The 19172-nt window shown below is 42.4% G+C and overlaps 1 protein-coding gene across 1 annotated transcript in view; it reads right to left on the bottom strand.

The window, feature by feature from the left end:
- PDSS1 (decaprenyl diphosphate synthase subunit 1) overlaps positions 1–19172 on the bottom strand; it is a gene marked incomplete at its 5' end in the record, with an annotated part of 45972 nt that overhangs the window by 19034 nt on the left and 7766 nt on the right. Inside the window, 4 exons of the mRNA XM_079699943.1 lie at positions 4749–4858; positions 4954–5065; positions 8818–8959; positions 17954–18084. Coding sequence (XP_079556069.1) covers positions 4749–4858; positions 4954–5065; positions 8818–8959; positions 17954–18084 — 495 coding nt within the window. The remainder of the gene's footprint in view (positions 1–4748; positions 4859–4953; positions 5066–8817; positions 8960–17953; positions 18085–19172) is intronic.

Below are 19172 nucleotides of genomic sequence, written 5' to 3'. Positions count from 1 at the left end.
AAACTAAAGATGATTCAAAGAAATGGAAACATATCCCAGTCTCGAATTGAAAGAATTAATATTGTTAAAATGGCCATACTACCCAAAGCAATCTACAAATGTAATACAATCCCTATCAAAATACCCATGACATTTTTCACAGAACTGGAACAACTAATCCTAAGATTTACATGGAACCACAAAAGACCCAGAACTGCCAAAGCAATCCTGAGGAAAAAGAACAAAGCTGGAGGCATAACCCTTCCAGACTTCAGACAATACTACTACAAAGCTACAGTAGCAAAACAACATGGTATTGGCACAAAAACAGATAGATCAATGGAACAGGACAGAGAACCCAGAAATAAACGCACACAACTATGGTCAGTTGATCTACAACAAAGGAAGCAAGAATATACAATGGAGAAAAGGTAGTCTCTTCAACAAATGGTGATGAGACAGCTGGACAGCTACGTGTATGTCAATGAACTTAGACCACTCCCTCACACCACATACAAAAATAAACTCAAAATAGTTTAAAGACCTAAATATAAGACATGACACCATAAAACTCCTAGAACATAGGCAAAAAATTCTTAGACATAAATCACAGCAATATTTTCTTAGATGAGTCTCCCAAGGCAAAAGAAATAAAAGCAAGAGTAAACAAATGAGACTTAATCAAACTTAAAAGTTTTTGCACAGTACTGTAAGGGAAATCATCAACGAAAAGAAAAGACAACCTATGGACTGGAAGAAAATATTTGCAAATGATGTGACCATTAAGGGGTTAATATCCAAAATATACAAAGAGCTCATACAACTCAGTACCAAAAAAACAACCCAATCAAAAAATGAGCAGAAGACCTAAATAGACATTTCTCCAAAGAAAACACAGAGATCACCAACAGGCACATGAAAAGATGCTCAACATCACTAATTATTAGAGAAATGCAAATCAAAACTACAATGAGGTATCACCTCACACTGGTCAGAATGGCTATCAACAAAAAGTCTACAAATAAATGTTGGAGAGGGTGTGGAGAAAAGGGAACTGTTGGTGGGAATGTAAATTGGTGAGGCCACTATGGAAACAGTACGGAGGTTCCTTAAAAAACTAAAAATAGAGCTACCATATGATCCACCAATCCCACTCTGGGCGTATATCCAGAAAAGATGAAAACTCTTATTTCAAAACGATACATGTACCCCAATGTTCATAGCAGCACTATTACAACAGCCAAGACATGGAAGCAACCCAAGTGCCCATCAAGAGATGATCAGTTTAAGAAAATGTGGTGTATATATACACGATGGAATATTACTCAGCCACAAAAAAGAATGAAATATTGCCATCTGCAGCAACGTGGATGGACCTAGAGAATATTATACTAAGTGAAGTCAGAGAAAGACAAATATATGATATCGCTTATATGTGAAACCTAAAAATCAATACAAATCAATCTATATACAAAACAGAAACAGACTCACAGATATAGAAAATAAACTTATGTTGACCATAGGGTGCAGGGATATATTAGGAGTATGGGATTAACAGATACAAACTACTATAAGTACAACAGATGAGCAACAGGATTTACTGTATAGCACAGGGAATTATATGCAATATCTTATAATAACCTATGGTGGAAATAATCTGATACAGATATGACTGAATCACTTTGCTGTACACCTGAAACTAACACAACTATACTACCAATGAACTATAATTCAATTAAAAAAAAAAAGAAAAAAAAAAGATTCTTGACAACTAAATGCCACATGAGATCCTGGGCCAGAAAAAAAATTTTCCCATTTGTTACTGATATAACTATATTACAATAACTGTTAAAATTTGAATAAGGTCTATTTGTAGATTAGATAAGAATATCATAACCAAAATTAGGTGTTCAGCAGATATGACCCACAAACCAAAATTCTGTGGTGGCCCTCTGTAGCTTTGAAAATGAGGTAACAAGAAGACAGTCAATTGATTCCAGGCCACATGCAGCACTCGAGAGAAAAGAAATTCAGAAAGAAATGAGAAAAATACATGAACCTGTAGGATTATCGTACACAGTTCTGGGTTCAAATCCCAGCTCAGCTACCGTCTGACTGAGTAACACCAGATGGGCCACCAGACCCCTCTGGTCTCATTCCCATCAGATTTTCTGGGGAACGAGGCATAGTGTTCATTGGTAAGCTACACAACGTATTTTGCATGACTATGTGTAGAAACAAGGAGCCAATCATCTTTCAAGATTACTTCTATTTTTAACATCAATCAGTGTCCCAAAGCAATCCTGAACAGCCCTCTCTTAATCTTAATACTATTTTCCATTAAATAGCTCTTAGGACAATGAATTTTAAGCTATTAAGTTTCCTTCAAATTCCCATAACATCTTGGAATTCCATTAGTTCTGCTATAATGATTCTGACGTTTAAATTCTCCTTACTCCTTCCTTTTGGCATCTCTAATTTGCTTTGCATGCGTTCTTTCAGAGCTCACGTCTTTGCATTTTAAGTACCAAGATTGCACAAAAATAGCAATTCTGAATATATAACACCTCTGGAACATCTCTACCCATAGGCACTTAAATATAGAAACTTTTATTCAGAGAGCTCACACTAGGATTCTGCTTTATTATTCCAACAGCTCTGGAGCTTAGGAATACATCGCATGAAAAGTGGGTAGTTCTGGGGTGATGCCAGCATGCCTCCTAGTGGACAGTATAAAACATTTCATTTTTAACGAGGTTCGGGCCATATTAATATGCAAGTCCACTTTTAACTTGCTAATCTGTGAAGGATGAGGTCCTCTTTATAAGCGAATACAAGTGCTATCCTGTCTTTGGCTTCCTAAGCAGAGGAGAGTGAATTAAGTCTTTCCTTGATGACGTGGCTCCACTTCTGCGGGCCCTTGTAGGATTCGATCACTGAGTGCACTATTTCATGTTCTGGCTCCAGTGTCACGCTGCTGCCCTGGGCCTGTGTGGACAATGACCCTCAGGTTTTCCAGTTCCAACAGCCCCACTAACTGCTAGTGCTTCTAACTGCAGCCTCAGGCCTGTGAAGTTGTTACTGAGCTTCCCCTAACACAGTAATGTGCCTTATGAGGATGGGTCTCCATCTTCATGGAGATTTTGGCATCAAAATCCAATGAAGGATTAAGGTCACAGCTTTATGGCCCCCATTTTAAATCAGTTATTCTTTTATTTAGCATTCTAGTGTCTATCATATTATTGTCTCTCTTTTTTTAGAAAACTACACCCGCAATTTCTTGGAAATAATAATAAAAAAAAAAGAAAATGCTCTTTCAATAAAAAGACAAAAATGGCTGAGATTGTGGCCAGCATGTTCTACATAATTCACATTCCTTAGGGTTTCACTTAGGTCTTTTTAGGAAGAAATGTTGCTCTCATTCTTTTCTGGCTTACAAATTACACATTTCTTGACACTTTTCCAAATAGAGGCACTACTGGCAAAGGACTTTTTCACCTGAGAGGCCTGAGAAAAAGCTCTCTTTAACTGTAATTATGGTATAACTATTACATAATTATGTAATTATGTTAATTATGTATCACGACAGCAATTGACATTTGGCCCTTAGAAGTCTTCCTTTCTTGTTGCTTTAATTACAAGGGACTCTTACTTGCCCAGTTTTCATCTCATTTATATCTGCTAGGCTGAGAGACAGTCAGATGAACAATTCTATGGAGAGAATTGTCTCATTCATGGGCTAGCAGTGAATACCACAGTTTAGTCTACAGATTAAGGATAATACTAACTGATTTTTAAAAAGAAAAACTATGTGAAGAGTAAAGGGAAGGCCAAAGAGAAAGCAAGGGGTAAAAAAAGTTATGGTTCACACTCAATTTATACTCGGAAGGAAAATGGCTTGTCTATATTTCATATAACTGGGAGGATCTACTACTCATAAGAAAAGTATATAGACCACCAGTACAATCTGATAGTTATATATTTTCTCCCAGGTCAATATTATACTTAAGAACACAGCACTTCATTACTTTTTATACGTAAAACGTAAGAAACAGTGTGTGTGATAATCACGAGAGAAACTATTTACGATAAGTTGTTCAAAATGTTATACCATTTAGGGACTTCTCTGGTGGCACAGTGGTTAAGAATCTGCCTGCCAACGCAGGGGACACAGGTTTGATCCCTGGTCCGGGAAGATCCCACATGCCGCAGAGCAGCTAAGCCCATGCGCCACAACTACTGAGCCTGCGCTCTAGAGCCTACGAGCCACAACTACTGAGCCCACGTGCCACAACTACTGAAGCCTGCACGCCTACAGCCCATGCTCTGCAACAACAGAAGCCGCCACAATGAGAAGCCCGTGCACCACAACGAAGAGTAGCCCCTGCTCACCGCAACTAGAGAAAGCCCACATGCAGCAACAAAGACCCAACACGGCCAAAAATAATAAATAAATTAATTTAAAAAAATGTTATACCATTTGGAAATTAGATTGGGGAATATATTATAAAGCTTATTTTGATTCAATTCTTGGGATGAAAGATGAAAAGTTGATGTCTGCATAGCAAAAGAAGACAGCAAAAATGGACACCTCAGCAGAAGTTCTCCACTGTCTGGGGATGCAATTCTTTTCTCAATGACCTCTTGGGATTTCGGTTACTATTTTAAGGTTCTCCAGTGAAATTTCTTCTAGGAGAATTAGCTCCCAAGAAAGAACTAGGAGGTTTGTTTGTTTGTTTTTAACTTGAAAAGAGACAGAACGTACATACTGCTTTACAACTGTTGGCTATCAGACTTGCAGTCTTCTTGAACGTCTTTTCAAGGTAGTGTGCAAATCTTTCATTTTCATTTTCTTTTGACCCGAGCTGAAGAAATTCACCTATGAAAAAGGAAAGTGGTCATGTGAGGGTTTTTTGTTTGCTTGGCAAAAAAATAAGATTGAATAAAAAAGAAGAAAAGTCAGAATTAACCTACCACGCACCAAATCTTCAATCACTTGGGTTAAAATAGATACAACAGTTGTATTTCCAATTCGTGCCAGAGCTATCGATGCTGCAGAAAGAATTAAATCACCAGCAAGGACAGCCTAGAAAAGAAGAGAAGAAAACTTTCAGAGAAAAGTATCTGAGCATCAGAGCCAACAATGAAGTTAACTTCTCAGAAGAGAAACAGGATGGGAGGTAGGGGTCATCCTGGATATAAGTTTTCCCCCTTCCTCTTCCTCAGCAGGATTATGTTATAATCAGCTACAGATTTGGGATGCTGTTTGAACCGGATGGGCTCTCAGAGATGACCCCGTCCGCCTCTCCATTCCAGAGCTGAAGAAATGAATGCCTAGAGACGGAAGTACCTGACCCTCTGGCTTCATCCCTAGCCCCAGCAAAATGTCACTGCCTTCATTTAGTTACGCTGGACCATTTGCTCTCCCATCAAACTATGTGGCTGTGCCTTTGTACTTACTGCTTCTTCTGCTCAAAAAAGTCCTTCCCCTTCATCACCTGGCAGAGTCATGTGCAGAATTAGCTCAGGCGGCACCTGCAGGAAGTTCACTTAGACCCCTCACTCAGATCTTCTGTGAGCATAGCACCCCTTGGATACTGTTGTCTTCCCACATTTTTCCTATTTACCAAACTCCTAAGGGCGTGTAGCGGGAATTATCCAGCTAGTACTTAGTACGCACCAGAGCACGGCCCAACCCATGCTTTTCTCAGTGAAAACTAAACCAAGGAATCTTGGCTCCAAGTTCAATGCTCTTAGAACGCTATTACACTGCCCCTCATTCCAGGACAAAATATTTTTTTCATTGAACACCAATCAATATTTTCCCAATCTTCTTTAGATTGGGAATAAACGTCTGCATTGTATTTGCAACTAATTATAAGTTATTCATGACCGAATTACATGCTGTACTCAAATACACTAATTTGCATACTTAAAGATATGGATAGGTGTTATAGAGTAGTTATAAATGATAGAGTTTGTGGAATTTTAATCCACACAATTTGCAACATAACCACATTTTAAGTTTTTTTATTTGTTGTTGTTGTTTTTGTTTTTGGCTGCACCGTATGGCATGTGGGATCTTAGTTCCCCAACTAGGGACTGAACCCGTGCCCCCTGCAGTGGAAGCGTGGAGTCTTAACTGCTGGACCTCCAGGGAAGTCCCAAGTTTTTACTGTCTGTTAGTTCTCTAGTATCTAAAATTAGTGATGTTCAGTATGTTTACCAACTAATCATTTTATATAACATATACTGTATAAAGTATCTTGATGTAAATGTAAATATACACTTATAATGTCATTGTAGGACTTTCCAGGTGGCGCAATGGTTGAGAATCTGCCTGTCAATGCAGGGGACATGGGTTCAATCCCTATTCCGGGGAGATCCCACATGCCACGGAGCAACTAAGCCTGTGCATCACAACTACTGAGCCTGTGCGCCGCAACTACTGAGGCTGTGCGCCACAACTACTGAGCCTATGCTCTAGAGCCCACGAGCCACAACTACTGAGCCCATGCGCCCCAACTACTGAAGCCCGCACATCTAGAGCCCGTGCTCTGCAACAAGAAAAGCCACTGCAATGAGAAGCCTGCCCACTGCAACAAAGAGTAGCCACCACTCGCCACAACTAGAGAAAGCCCACGCGCAGCAACGAAGACCCAATGCAGCCAAAAATAAAAAAAATAAAAAAAATAAAGTCATTGTACACATTATGATTTATAGGTACACACACATCCATCATCCACCCTACATCATTAGCAGGTGAGGGCTCAGGATCTCTAGGCTTTTGCCTCTTTCCTCTCCTGGCCCTGGGGATCCCAGAGGCCAAAAGGTTCCAGCATTTGGAACTAAAGCTGGCCAGACTGGGGATGGCTGGGGTGAGGGGTTAAGGGAAAGAAGGGATAGGAACCCAAACAGGGGAATGAGGATTCATGGAGGAGGTGCTGTATGAATGGATTTTTATTGGTAACACAGCAGTTTTGTTTGACGGGCAAAAAAGGGGAGACTAGCAGGCGGCCCCATGCAGGGCAGACCAGGCTTGCAGCTGAAAGAGGCAGGTGACAGTGTAAGCACGGTCTTCTAAAGGAGGCCCCCGGGACTTTTCTGGTGGTGCAGTGGTTAAGAATCCGCCTGCCAATGCAGGGGACATGGGTTTGAGCCCTGGTCCGGGAAGATCCCACATGCCGTGGAGCAACTAAGCCCATGTGCCACAACTACTGAGCCTGTGCTCTAGAGCCCGCAAGCCACAACTACTGAAGCCTGCGCGCCTAGAGCCCATGCTCCACAACAAGAGAAGCCACTGCAATGAGAAGCCCAAGCACCGCGTTGAAGAGTAGCCCCCGCTCACCGCAACTAGAGAAAGCCCGCGCGCAGCAACAAAGACCCAACGCAGCCATAAATTAATTAATAATAATAAAAAAAGGATGGAGGACCCCAACAGCAGAGGCAGTCACAGAGGGGACCAGTCAGGAGAAAAATCTTAACTTGTTCACTTAATCTTCCCCCTTTGCCCAAGGGCTCAAGTACAAAGCTTTAAGGACAGGCTCTGAAAACAGACACAGCAGACTGCAGGACATGTCATAGAGTTACCCAGGGCCTCTCCAAAATGAAACTCCATCCTTTTTTACCAACATTCTGATGCATGGAATTCTGTGAATAGGACACAAAACCTTTTCATCTAAAATCGGGAATAAAAAGATTTAACAAAATCATGTGCGCTAAAGAAAAACCAGCATGTAAAGATAATAATTAAGGTATATTTCTTCTTTGAATACAGTTAGAAAACAGGTGGGAACCAGGTATTACAGACATGTGAGGGCGGGGAAGGTATGGAGAGGGAAACCTCATTCACATTAATGTTTTGTTTGTGCTTCAAATGGGCAGGATGGCCGAGGGAGGGGCATGTGTGGCGGGAGATGCCTGCTCCCAGAAGGCCTGTGGGTTTTCCCTTTTATTTGCTGAATTTTATCCCCTTCCTCAACCCATGATTTAAACATCCTTAAACAAGATGCCACATTCTACACACCCCCTTCAAGAAATGCTAATAAAATAATGTGGAAATATGCTTTAAAATACACATGAACTATTCAATTATAAAGCTTCTATTTAAAAAGGTAAAAATTTGATGGGAGAACAGTATCCCTCTGAGATTGATACAGATGTGTATGAATATGTGTGTGTATATATGTGTGTGTATTTATACATATATATATATATATATATATATATATATTAGTTTTCTTTATTTACTTGCCTTGAAACTCTTGCATGTGGCAGTTAGTAAATGGTTAAGCAATTAAAGTGAAGCTGAGTAATGTAAGCCCCAAAGTAAAAGGTGTGATTCCTCATGAAATATGCTTTTTGGATAACTACAAAAATCTCCTTCCTTAACCAAATTCTATATAAAACTGTGAAGAAGCAGAAACACTAAGTTTATTTTTCTGTGCTGTTATCCATGATCAAACATCTGTATATAGACCAGACATGAAAACTATTTTGAAAGCTGGAAGACCACATTTGATGAAGCATATTTTACTTTTTTTTTTTTTTGCGGTACTCAGGCCTCTCACTGTTGTGGCCTCTCCCGTTGCAGAGCACAGGCTCCGGACGCGCAGGCTCAGCGGCCATGGCTCACGGGCCCAGCCGCTCCGCGGCATGTGGGATCTTCCCGGACCGGGGCACGAACCCGTGTCCCCTGCATTGGCAGGCAGACTCTCAACCACTGTGCCACCAGGGAAGCCCATATTTTACTTTTTAATGAGACAAATCTGGAAAATAAATGCAATTCAAAGAGTATGGGATTTAATAAGAAAGATTTAAAAAACCAAAAAGCCGTACCTTCTTTTCACCCCAGATCTTATTAACTGTGTGTTTTCCTCTTCGGGAACTTGCATCATCAATGACATCATCATGGACCAGGCTGGCAGTGTGGATCATTTCTGCAATTAAGGCTATGGCACGCTGGCTTGCTTGCACATTTCTAGTTAACAGAAAGCAATGCTTTTTAACAGAGACACCGCCTATAACCTTCTCAGCAATCATCTTGTGAAAACTGGACATCGGATCTAGGATAAAGAATTTTATTTCTCTAAGAGAAACTATATAAAAACTTTGGCTTCCCTACACAGCCAATTTTATCATTTAGAGAACATTTTAAAAATGCACAAGAGGGGGCTTCCCTGGTGGCGCAGTGGTTGAGAGTCCGCCTGCCAATGCAGGGGACACGGGTTCGTGCCCTGGTCCGGGAAGATCCCACATGCCGCGGAGCGGCTGGGCCCGTGAGCCATGGCCGCTGAGCCTGTGCGTCCGGAGCCTGTGCTCCGCAATGCGAGAGGCCACAACAGTGAGAGGCCCGCGTACCGCAAAAAAAAAAAAAAAAAAAAAAAAAAAAAAAAAAATGCACAAGATACTCTGCACCAAGATTATGTTTTCGGGGCACCACACTAAGAAGTAGAATTTGTATAATTAACATCAAAAAAAGGATAAACACCTGAGATTTCTGGGTATCTGGCTGAAGAATCATCGTTATGTCCTGTAACAGTGGTCTTGGTCAGTTGGTCAAGTTTACAGTTAGGTTACAATTAAATTTCAGGGGTGGATGGGGAAGATGGGTGAAGAGCATTCTAAAGAAGTGTGTGAAAGAACCAACGGTCACTGTGTTCAAAGCTTTTAATAATGTCTTAAATATTTCGTAAGAAGACCTTGATAATCAAGAGAGCTGGAATTCATAATTCCAACTGGCTATTGATATTGGTTGCCAATATGAATTGATAATTCATATTGGAATATGAATTCAAATTCAAATTTAACCTGTGCATTAGAAATTTAAACTTTCATTTCCCAGATTTAACACAAAATACAGGAGAAACATTCCCAAGAAGATACTTGGATGTGACTTTTACAGTTAAAAGGGAACCCCAATTTCTTTTAAATCATCATTATTCTCACCATCATCATCTATGGGAATTTTTAAAAACTGAATTTTAAGAAAATCAAACTGGAGAAATAACCAACTGAATTTTCTGAATCTAAATAAAACAGAAGCCTGGCTCAAACACACGCTAACCAAATGTTTTATTTATTCCTATAGCTGACTTTTCAAATGTCACCACGTTCTCTCTTAGAGGGGAGAAAAGTGAGAGGGATACTGAAATGTGACCTTTTTTCTTTAAAAACCTAATCTGAACATCTGCAAAAGCCAGTGTTCATTCTAATTCCTCAGATCTAGCAGAAAGCCATGAAAAATGAAGTATAACTAACATTAAAGATGCTGGAATTTAACTACAAACAGTAAATCAGCCTGAGGACTATCTTCCCGTCTTGCTTTAAATGTAATTTTAAAATATGGTGCTTTGTCAGCAACTCTTACTTAAGATTTTTAGAACTAAACCTCAGAATCTTCCAACTGCTTTTAGCCCAGAAATCAACTGTAAAGTGCTGCTCATTATTTATTGATGTCACAACTGTAACAGTTCTGAACACTTCTGGGTCCCAACACATTCTTCTGAGGAGGGAGAAGTAAAGAAACAGAGGGGAGGGACAAACGATCCTGTAAAACTACTTTAGTTTATGAGTAAATGGAGCTTTGGATGGCTTCCAAGAGCTTGTTCTGAATCCTTCAGTGAGAAACTCACAGACCCTACAGAAGGAAGCTTGGACCTTTAAAATTTTTCAGGTAAATTTACTGGATCCTATCTTAATGCACAAGAAAAGATGTAGACTTTTACAGTTGTTTTTTACATAAATAGAAAGACTATTTCTTTAGAACATTTTCTCAATGAATTTCAGTCTGATGAAATATACACTTGCTACTCATTAAAAGTAGATCTTACCTTAAACAACTGTTAAGACCTCTAAGCCTTTCTCATGTATTTATGGGTCGGGTACCACTTCCGTTATCACAAACTATGTCAGCAGGCAGGGGTCCTGGTGGGAAGCTGCAGTAAAATGGCAGTACTCACTGAAGCACTGGAGTTTTTTGTAATTTGAAGATATTAAAACAAAGATTTCTTAAAATATCTTGAAATTTCACAGACTACATATATGTAAAAATGCCTTTTCTATGGCTAAATTGATGCAATCAGGATTCTTGCTTAGAAAGTTATTTGGCATCGTGACACAGCCCCTACATAGGATAAACATCCCATTTTAGATGCTTTATCATTTTATCTGATGTACTTTTTCCTGCACAATTAGCCTTTAACATGTGCCAGCTTCTATCTGGAAAATACTGTCACTACGTATCCACAGTACAGCATAATGGTCTGGAACCCGAATTTACAGATCACAGAAACAACTCACACTGTTTTGAAGATGAAATCTTCGAAGTACCGAACTGAGTCATGCCTTCAAAAAACTGGGCACCATGTCTACTTCCTGCTGTGAAAGAGCTGCCACACTTTCCCAGCTTCTGGGAGAGGTGCTAAGAAAAACCAGTCAGGCGAGACAGCAGGAGAAAACGAGGCCCCGAGGCTGAGTCTCGAAAGGTGGCTCTGTCCTCCATCCTTCACACCTGCAAGAGCGTGCGATGACTCAGCCAGCCCCTCACAACAGCCAGGTTCTTCCCTCTTCATTAGATTTCAAACAACATTTTTATAATGAAGAATTTCAAGCACAGACGGAGACAGATGGAATAATATAATGACCCCCCGCATACCCTTCACCAAGCTCACATGTGATTTAAATAAAATGCTTTTTCCTCCTATTCATACTGATATATAATGCCAAGTCTTAAAGAAATGACAAGTAAACCCCCAGTGTGGGAAAACTGTCTCCAAAAAGAAAATCAGACCTTATCAATGGGTTACCTTGATTTGCAACAACTGAGAGAAGCAGAAGAATTTAAATAGTAAATGTGGTTTCACTTTAACAGAGACAGAGAAGCTTCTATTCCCAAAGCTACAGAGGTTGTATAAAGACCAGAGTTCTCAGGTGGGTCACAGAAGGCTCTGTTTCTATTTCCCAATGTTCTTCTGTTTATTTTCTTCTGCCAATTCTAAACAGAAGCGTTTCACTTTGCTTGTGAGAACTCTGACAAGATTAGTGTTTCTTAAATATCATCTCTTGCCCACCATGTCAAAATCAATACTCTTGAAAATACAGACTGAAAATTCCTTAGACTTAGGAATTGGGATCCCTCATGATGGGGCTCAGGAACTGGCATTTTGAAGTTCCTGAACTTTCTGAAGCAGCAGTCCTGGTGACTGTGACACACAAAGTTGGGGCTCTGTAAGTGGGGGTATTCGCCTGACTGACTGCAAGCCCCAAATGGAAGCTTCTCCTGAGAAAGGATTTGACACAAGCTCAGCCTTTGCTGTCCCCCTGCAGCCCCGCCTCTAAACCGCAGGCATGACCTGAAACTTGGGGGCCCAGTTTAAAGGTCTTATGCCAACGACTCCCCAAGTCTCTTCAGAGCTCGAGGGCAGGAAGTCTCCCCTGTTCTGAAAGGCACAGTCATGGGAGGGTGACCTCCTCTTCTCTGACACTTCGCACCATCTCGAGTTTTAAAGGCACGAATGAATACTTTATCAGTTTGGTACCGAAGAAACTCTCTAGTTAAAATGCAAACAAAGTCTCTCTCTGTCTGTCTCTAAAATTCTTCAGGATGTGAACTGCATCTCCTAGTTGTTACCTGATAAAAAGTACACACGTTCAAGTTTTCAGCATGCTGAACTATATATCCATGTCACTTAAGATTCTATCTTTATCTGCCACTGAGCTGACTTGCTACAAGTTTGGGTCCCTCAACTACTGACACTGTGGAAAGTGTTCAGCTCCCCCCTGGGTCTGCACTGCCAGATCTGGTGCATCCAGAAGCGGTACCTCCAGAGGGAGAGAAAAGCCCCAGCAGGCACACTCTCCGCACTCGTGCGATAGGATGTGAACGATGGGGTTTGTCCCAGTTTCCTGTGGTGGTTTAAATCAGTAGAAATTCTCCCACAGTTCTGGAGACCACAAGTCCAAAAGCAGTTTCCCTGAGATGGAGGTATCGGCAAGGCTAGGCTTCCTGCAGAGTCTCGAGGAGAGAATCCTTTCCTCGCTCCTTCCAGTTCTGCTGGCTGCTGGAGGGCCTTAGCTTGTGGCCACAAGCTTGAAGCAGCCACCTTCAAGTCTCTCCCCTCCATCTTCACACGGCCTTCTCTTCTGTTACGGCAATCTCCCTCTGCCTCCCTCTTTAGGGATACAAGTGATTGCATTTCGGGCCCATCAGATAATCCAGGATGACACTCCCATTTCAAGATCCTTAACTCTGCAAAGACCCTTTTCTTGCCATATAATGTAACACTTACAGGTCCCAAGGATTAGGACGTGAATACTTTTGTGGGGTCATTTTTCAGCCTAACACAGTTTCTTACTTTCACCATCCTCTTCTGCTGATGCGCAAATGTTTCCTTTTCAGTGATCTGATTCTTAAAATTACTTGATTTTACTTCATCTGTCTAAAATCTTGTTTCTCCACATTACTGACACGACCTTGAAGTGTCTCCCCTTCCGCAGTGGCGTCCAGGTTGAACGCGGGGGACGGAAGGCGCTCCTGCCCACCCCTCACTCTCGCTTCTCATCCTCGGCCCCATATTTCTGTTCCCTGGCCTCTGCCCCCAGCCACTGCAGCCTTGTTCCCTTTCCCTGTATTCCTTACTGGCACACTGACGCATGAACATCAAAGGTGCCTTCCTTCTAAGGGACAGCAGAGTGCAGGAGGGATACCTATGAGCTCCAACGTGCTTACAACATCATTTTCCTTGGTCACTGGCCATTCACCTTTGAAAACCCAAACAAGCGCACCAGACTACAGTGGAGACTGCCTTTCTTTGGAGGGAATAGCGGTTTTAAGCTTGATCCTAACAGTCACGAATCCATCAGCAGTTTTAATATCAAGAAAAATAACTGACATTCAAGAGCAGCAGCTCCTGAATCTCTCAGATTTATATCCAGATAAAAACAGATGCCTGCAAAGTTGCATCGTAAATGATGCAGGATTCATGCTACTGGTTATTTTCTTGCCACTGAAGAAACACTGCATTTTGGAAGCCCTGGACATGTGGAGAGTGACTCCATGATGATATCTCAGACCTGCAGCTTATCCAGGCTGGCTTTCTCCACAGGATCCAGGGTGCAAAAGAATAATGCAGCATTTGGGTTTTTCAAATTGAGCACAGCTGATGAACGTGTAGACGTTGATTCCTTCAGTGATAGAATCAGCCTCCCCCTGGGTGCTGGGAGCCGAAGAGTGAGCACACAGCATGTTCATAGCCGCCTTGCTCTCAACGATGTTCCCCTGAGGCTTGGGCCTGACCTCACCCATGAAATGGACAACCACCTGGTTATCAAAGCCTCCTCTACCTCAGTAGGTATCCCTTATTACAGACTTTACATCAAGATCCATTTTAATTATGAGTATGGACACATCAAAAGTGCCATCTCCTAGGTTAAAGACAAAAATATTTCTCGTGGCACCAACTTTCCTAACCCATAAACAGCCGCAGCAGTAGCTGGCTTAATGATTCAGAACACACAGAAACCAGGAATGGTTCTAGAATCGTTAGTGGCCTGACTCTAGGAATCACTCATGTGAGCTGGTGCTGTGATGACTGTCTTGTTACAGTTTCCCTAGAGTAAGTTTTTGTAGTTTCCTTTGTCTTCATGACAATCACAAAAGTTACTTGCTCTGAACTTAAGAGTTTTATCGCATTTGGAAGCTTGACCTATTTACTAATGTGAAAACTGCATCTTATCTGTTCTATCTAATCAAATGTCTGGCTTTGTAAACTGGACTAGTGGGACTCAATGCCACGTGACTATCTGTACAGTCGAGATCAACAGATCTGTGCCCAGTATAACCTGAGTAGGCCTGTTATCCCAATCACTGGCAGTGATATCCCCTTTCCAGTGCCTGAAGATTTCCACGAGAAACTGATGGGGTCAGACTCATGATAAGAACAGGTGTCTTCAATGAGGTCTCTGAGTAGGACAGGTTTGGCTTGTTTGAGAAGAGACTAATTGTGTTGTGGTCAATAAGTAGAGCAATTTCATAGAAATCTATCCTTTATAAAGCTCAGTTCTGACTTGGATTCTTTGATAAGGTAAGTTCTGACCCACAGGTAGCTGGGTTTTGCTGAACTCTGTTGAGGGTTGGGTTCTCGGGAAAGCAGACTCTCACGTTTAAAGTACAGAATGTCTGCTCAGAAGTGCCCCTGGGATCAACACCTGAGGGAGGGGAGGAGACAAGAGGATGCGGTAGAGGGAGACGTTTCTGCAGTGCAGGCCCATCCATAGCCGCGGCCACTCCACTGTGTGCTCTGGAGCTAGAATGGCCCTTCATCTGTCAGTCCCTGGATGTGGACTGGCTCAGGTGAGAGGATTCTCTGCAGCCGGGGCAACCCTTGAAGAGGCTGCGAACTGAAGGCTCTCTACCAGCAACACTGGCCCAGCAGCTGGGGCAAAGGGTCCTTCAGGGAAGGGGGATCTGGGCAGTGAGGCTCAGAATCCACCACAACTCTGTTTGCTGGACCTTTCAAGTCTGATTATCTGTTGTATGCGTCCTACCTTACCTGACCAGGTACTGTGGTTATGAGGACACACAGAAGAAAAATAAAGATGAAGCCTTAAGGTTTTTTGGGCCACGTTACCCTTTAAGAATATGCTATAAGCCATGTATACCTTTGCGTGCAAACATACGAAAATTTCTGCGTACAATTCTAAGGGGCTCACAGACCACCCCCACCACCACCCCAGCTTTCACGGACCTCAGGTTAAGAATTCCCAGTGAAGTGATCTAGCAGGGAACACATAACGGACGACGGACAAGCTTAATACAGGAAAAAGAGAAACTCAGTAAAAGAGGAACTCAGTAAAAGGTAGTCCCCCCCATTTCTTAAGGTATCTGTTCTATTCTGTTTTCTAAAATCCCCTCCAGGATTACTGTCAACCTATTTAATATACATCTCAGAAGCAAGACGATGATGTCTAATAAGCCTCAGAGGAGCCATTAAACTGTGACTGTCAAATGATGAAGCGGGCCTCTCGCAATGCTGCCAACACCAACAAGCAGGCAGGTGAAGTAGTGGAAGGGCTGCTGGTGGCATCAGCTAGAAACAGAGGCCAGTGCGGTCCTGCCCAGAATCTTCGACCTTTGCCCCACATGGCTCTAAAGCTCTTTCAGCAACAAGCAAAATCACAAACGGCCCAGGCTCTCCCCCTACTCCCCACCCCCTCTTGCTTTAAGTGGCTTGGAAGTTAACAGCTAGATATTTGGCCTATTAAGAGCCTGATTCCAAAGGGTCCTTAGGAAGTAAGTATTCTCAAGAAGCTGGGGCTTGGAGAATAATGTCGTTAGGCTACTGTGCCACCCAAATGCACGCCACGGTCACGACTCACATCCCGATGCCTCCATACTGTGCCTTCAGCAAGCCCAGCTCCTGTCAGCTACAGGGAGAACGAAGCTGTAGCTGGAACATCCCTGGAGAAGGCAGGATTGAACTTCCTTTGTTTTAAACTAGCAGTGCCTTTTCTGGGTATATAGTCTCCCATTTTTTTCTGCAACCAACAGTTTATACGGTTTCAATGAGGTAAACTGAAGACTTTGACTCTGGGGATAACAGCTGACAGGATTTAAGGTGAGCAAATGCAGAGTATTTTCCTTCCCTTGTTTTCTGTGAGGGTGATGAACTGTATTGTGTGTTAACCTGAGAAATTAAAAATATAAACACACACTATCTCTAGACCAGTGGTTCTCAACCAGGGACGATTCTGCTCCTCCGGGGACACCCAGCAATGTCTGGAGAAATTTCTTGGTCATCATCAACTAGGGGAGGGGCTGCCAAACATCCTACAAGACACACAACAGTCCCCGCGGCAAAGAATTATCTGGCCCTGAATGTCAGCAGAGTCAAGGCTGAGAAACCCAGTTCTAGACCATGTGAGAGGTTCTAGACCATTTCAAGTTTGGTTCAGAGGGAGCATTTCTGCCGCCCTGCCTTCCGGTGAAGTGAAAGTGTGGTCCTGATGATGGGAAAACGGTCACTGCCAGAGATTTCACGGCTTGTTCAAACTATACTGTGAGCACTTGGAAAGTCTCAGGGTAAGTGGGAGGCACCCACGAGCACGGAATCATATCCTGGAGCTGGAGGGGCACAGCAGCGGGGCGCAAACAGCTGCGGGCAGAGGCAAGCATGTGCTAAGAACCAACATCTGACACTCGTTCTGACAGCATCCTTAAATTCAGTGCTGGCAAACCTTAGGCATGCCTTAATGTGTTATCTACAGAGAAAAGGGAATGTAATGCAAATGTTCAACACTAGGGAAATGTATGAGTACATTACGGTCTACTGGAGGTTACATCAATAGATTACATGATGTAACAAAAAAAACTATGCAGACACTCCAGTAACATGGCAAAGAGCCTAAAAAATAATGGCAATGGGTCCTTTGGCGTTTTCCTTTAATATTAAAACATCGCAGTTGTTTTAATATTTGAAAAATTTACACATATTTGAAACATAAAAGTTGAAGACCGATAGTCAAAATGCCTTAAGATTTTTCTTTGGCACATTTCCAAGGCCACAGGAAGTCAGGCCCTGCAGCGGGTGTGGTGCCCAGAATCCAGGCTTAACTCATGACTTTATAACCATCAACCTTTGGACTAATGGCCCCGTGTGTACAATGATTACAAGTATGCATACATCCTGGTATTCTTTACTTCTGAATGAGAAAACTCAATGTGGCTTTGAAAATTCTTTCCAAAATGTTTATTTGCAGCTGAAGTTGTTCTTCCACGGATACTAAAAAGCATGGAAAAGGAAGATGCCCAGACTAGACTCCAGGGTGACCTTGGGAACACAAAGCTAGAAACTAATTACCACAAAGTGAATTCTCAGATACATGCTACTTCTTAAACAGGAGACTAAACAGTAACCTTGGGAAGGAAGGTTTGCCAAATATAAAACCAATAAAGGGAAGAAAGTAAATAACTCACCGGGAGTTATTATGATGAATATTACAGGCTCGGGCCATTAGCACCACAATAATTGGTCGAAAGGCTTTTCCTTTTCCATCAAAGTAGTATTCACACATTTCCTTAAGTTCTGTTGTAGATATGAACAGTTCCTGAAACAAAGTTTTTCTGTGTCAATACAGCATCATAACTGCATAGTCAGTGGGATTTCTTTCACAAAACCTTGATTTGATTTTAGTGTATTCATTTTAACTGAGAAATTCAACACTCAGTAGGAAACGGTTCCAACATTGCATGGCCATAAAGCTGGCTGTGTGTGGCTGGGCCACAAGCAATGCCTGGCTCGCCCCCAGGGGCCTCAGTGCTGGGGTGGGCACTGCTGCCCCCCCCATGACTCCAAGAGATAGCAGGTGGGGGAAGGAAAGCACCAGATGGCCAGTGACAGCTGGAGAGAGAAAGAAACAGGGCTGGTTGCAGCTTGGAAGATGGAGGGCAGAGGACAAAGATGGGGAGTGCAGGAGCCAATGAAGCAGGAGGTCAGTGGGTATCAGGGGCTGGAAGATGAGACGTGGCCAGAGAGAAGAGCAGGGGTCAGTCTGGCTCGGCTGTTACTTAGCCACACAAGCCAAAGGTTCATAGGGTAAGTGTAAGACATGGTTTACCTGATGGCAAGGAGCTTCCAATTGAGTTGGGAAAGCAAAATTTTTTAAAATGTGAAATATTCAGTGAATAATATGGTGGTAACTTGAACAATGCCATACGTTAAGTGTATTAAAGTTCAAAGAATGGAGAGATCAGCGTGGAAGAGAAAAACTGAACATTTCATGGAGGAGATAAGCTTTGACTGGGGATTAGAGGATAAGTAGGATTTTGATTTCTGAAGAGCGGGGAGAGCCTTCCTGGTGATGGGCATGTGTGTTTACTGTATCTGTCCCTCAGGGACTTGCTGGAGAGAACCAGAGCTTATGCCCTGAGAGCAATAGGAGCTACAAATGGACCCAAAGGACCTTCAGCAGGGCTCAAGTGAACACAGTCCAGCAGGCCAGCCACTCACTCCCTCAGTTACTGACTCAGTGCCAAGGACGATAATAAACGCAGAGGTTTCAAAGATAAATAGGACAGCCCCTTGCCTACAGGCAGCTCAGAGTCTAGATGGGGGAAGGAAAACAATATTGCGGGGGGACTGCTGTCGTGGAGGTAAGTGCAGCTGCTCTGGGAGCATAACGGGGGCGTCTCTGGC

This window comes from Hyperoodon ampullatus (assembly GCF_949752795.1).
Source record: "Hyperoodon ampullatus genome assembly, chromosome: 3".
Lineage (NCBI taxonomy): Eukaryota > Metazoa > Chordata > Mammalia > Artiodactyla > Ziphiidae > Hyperoodon > Hyperoodon ampullatus.
The sequence above is the reverse complement of the archived record's forward strand: the minus strand, read 5'-3'. Positions and strand labels throughout refer to the sequence as shown.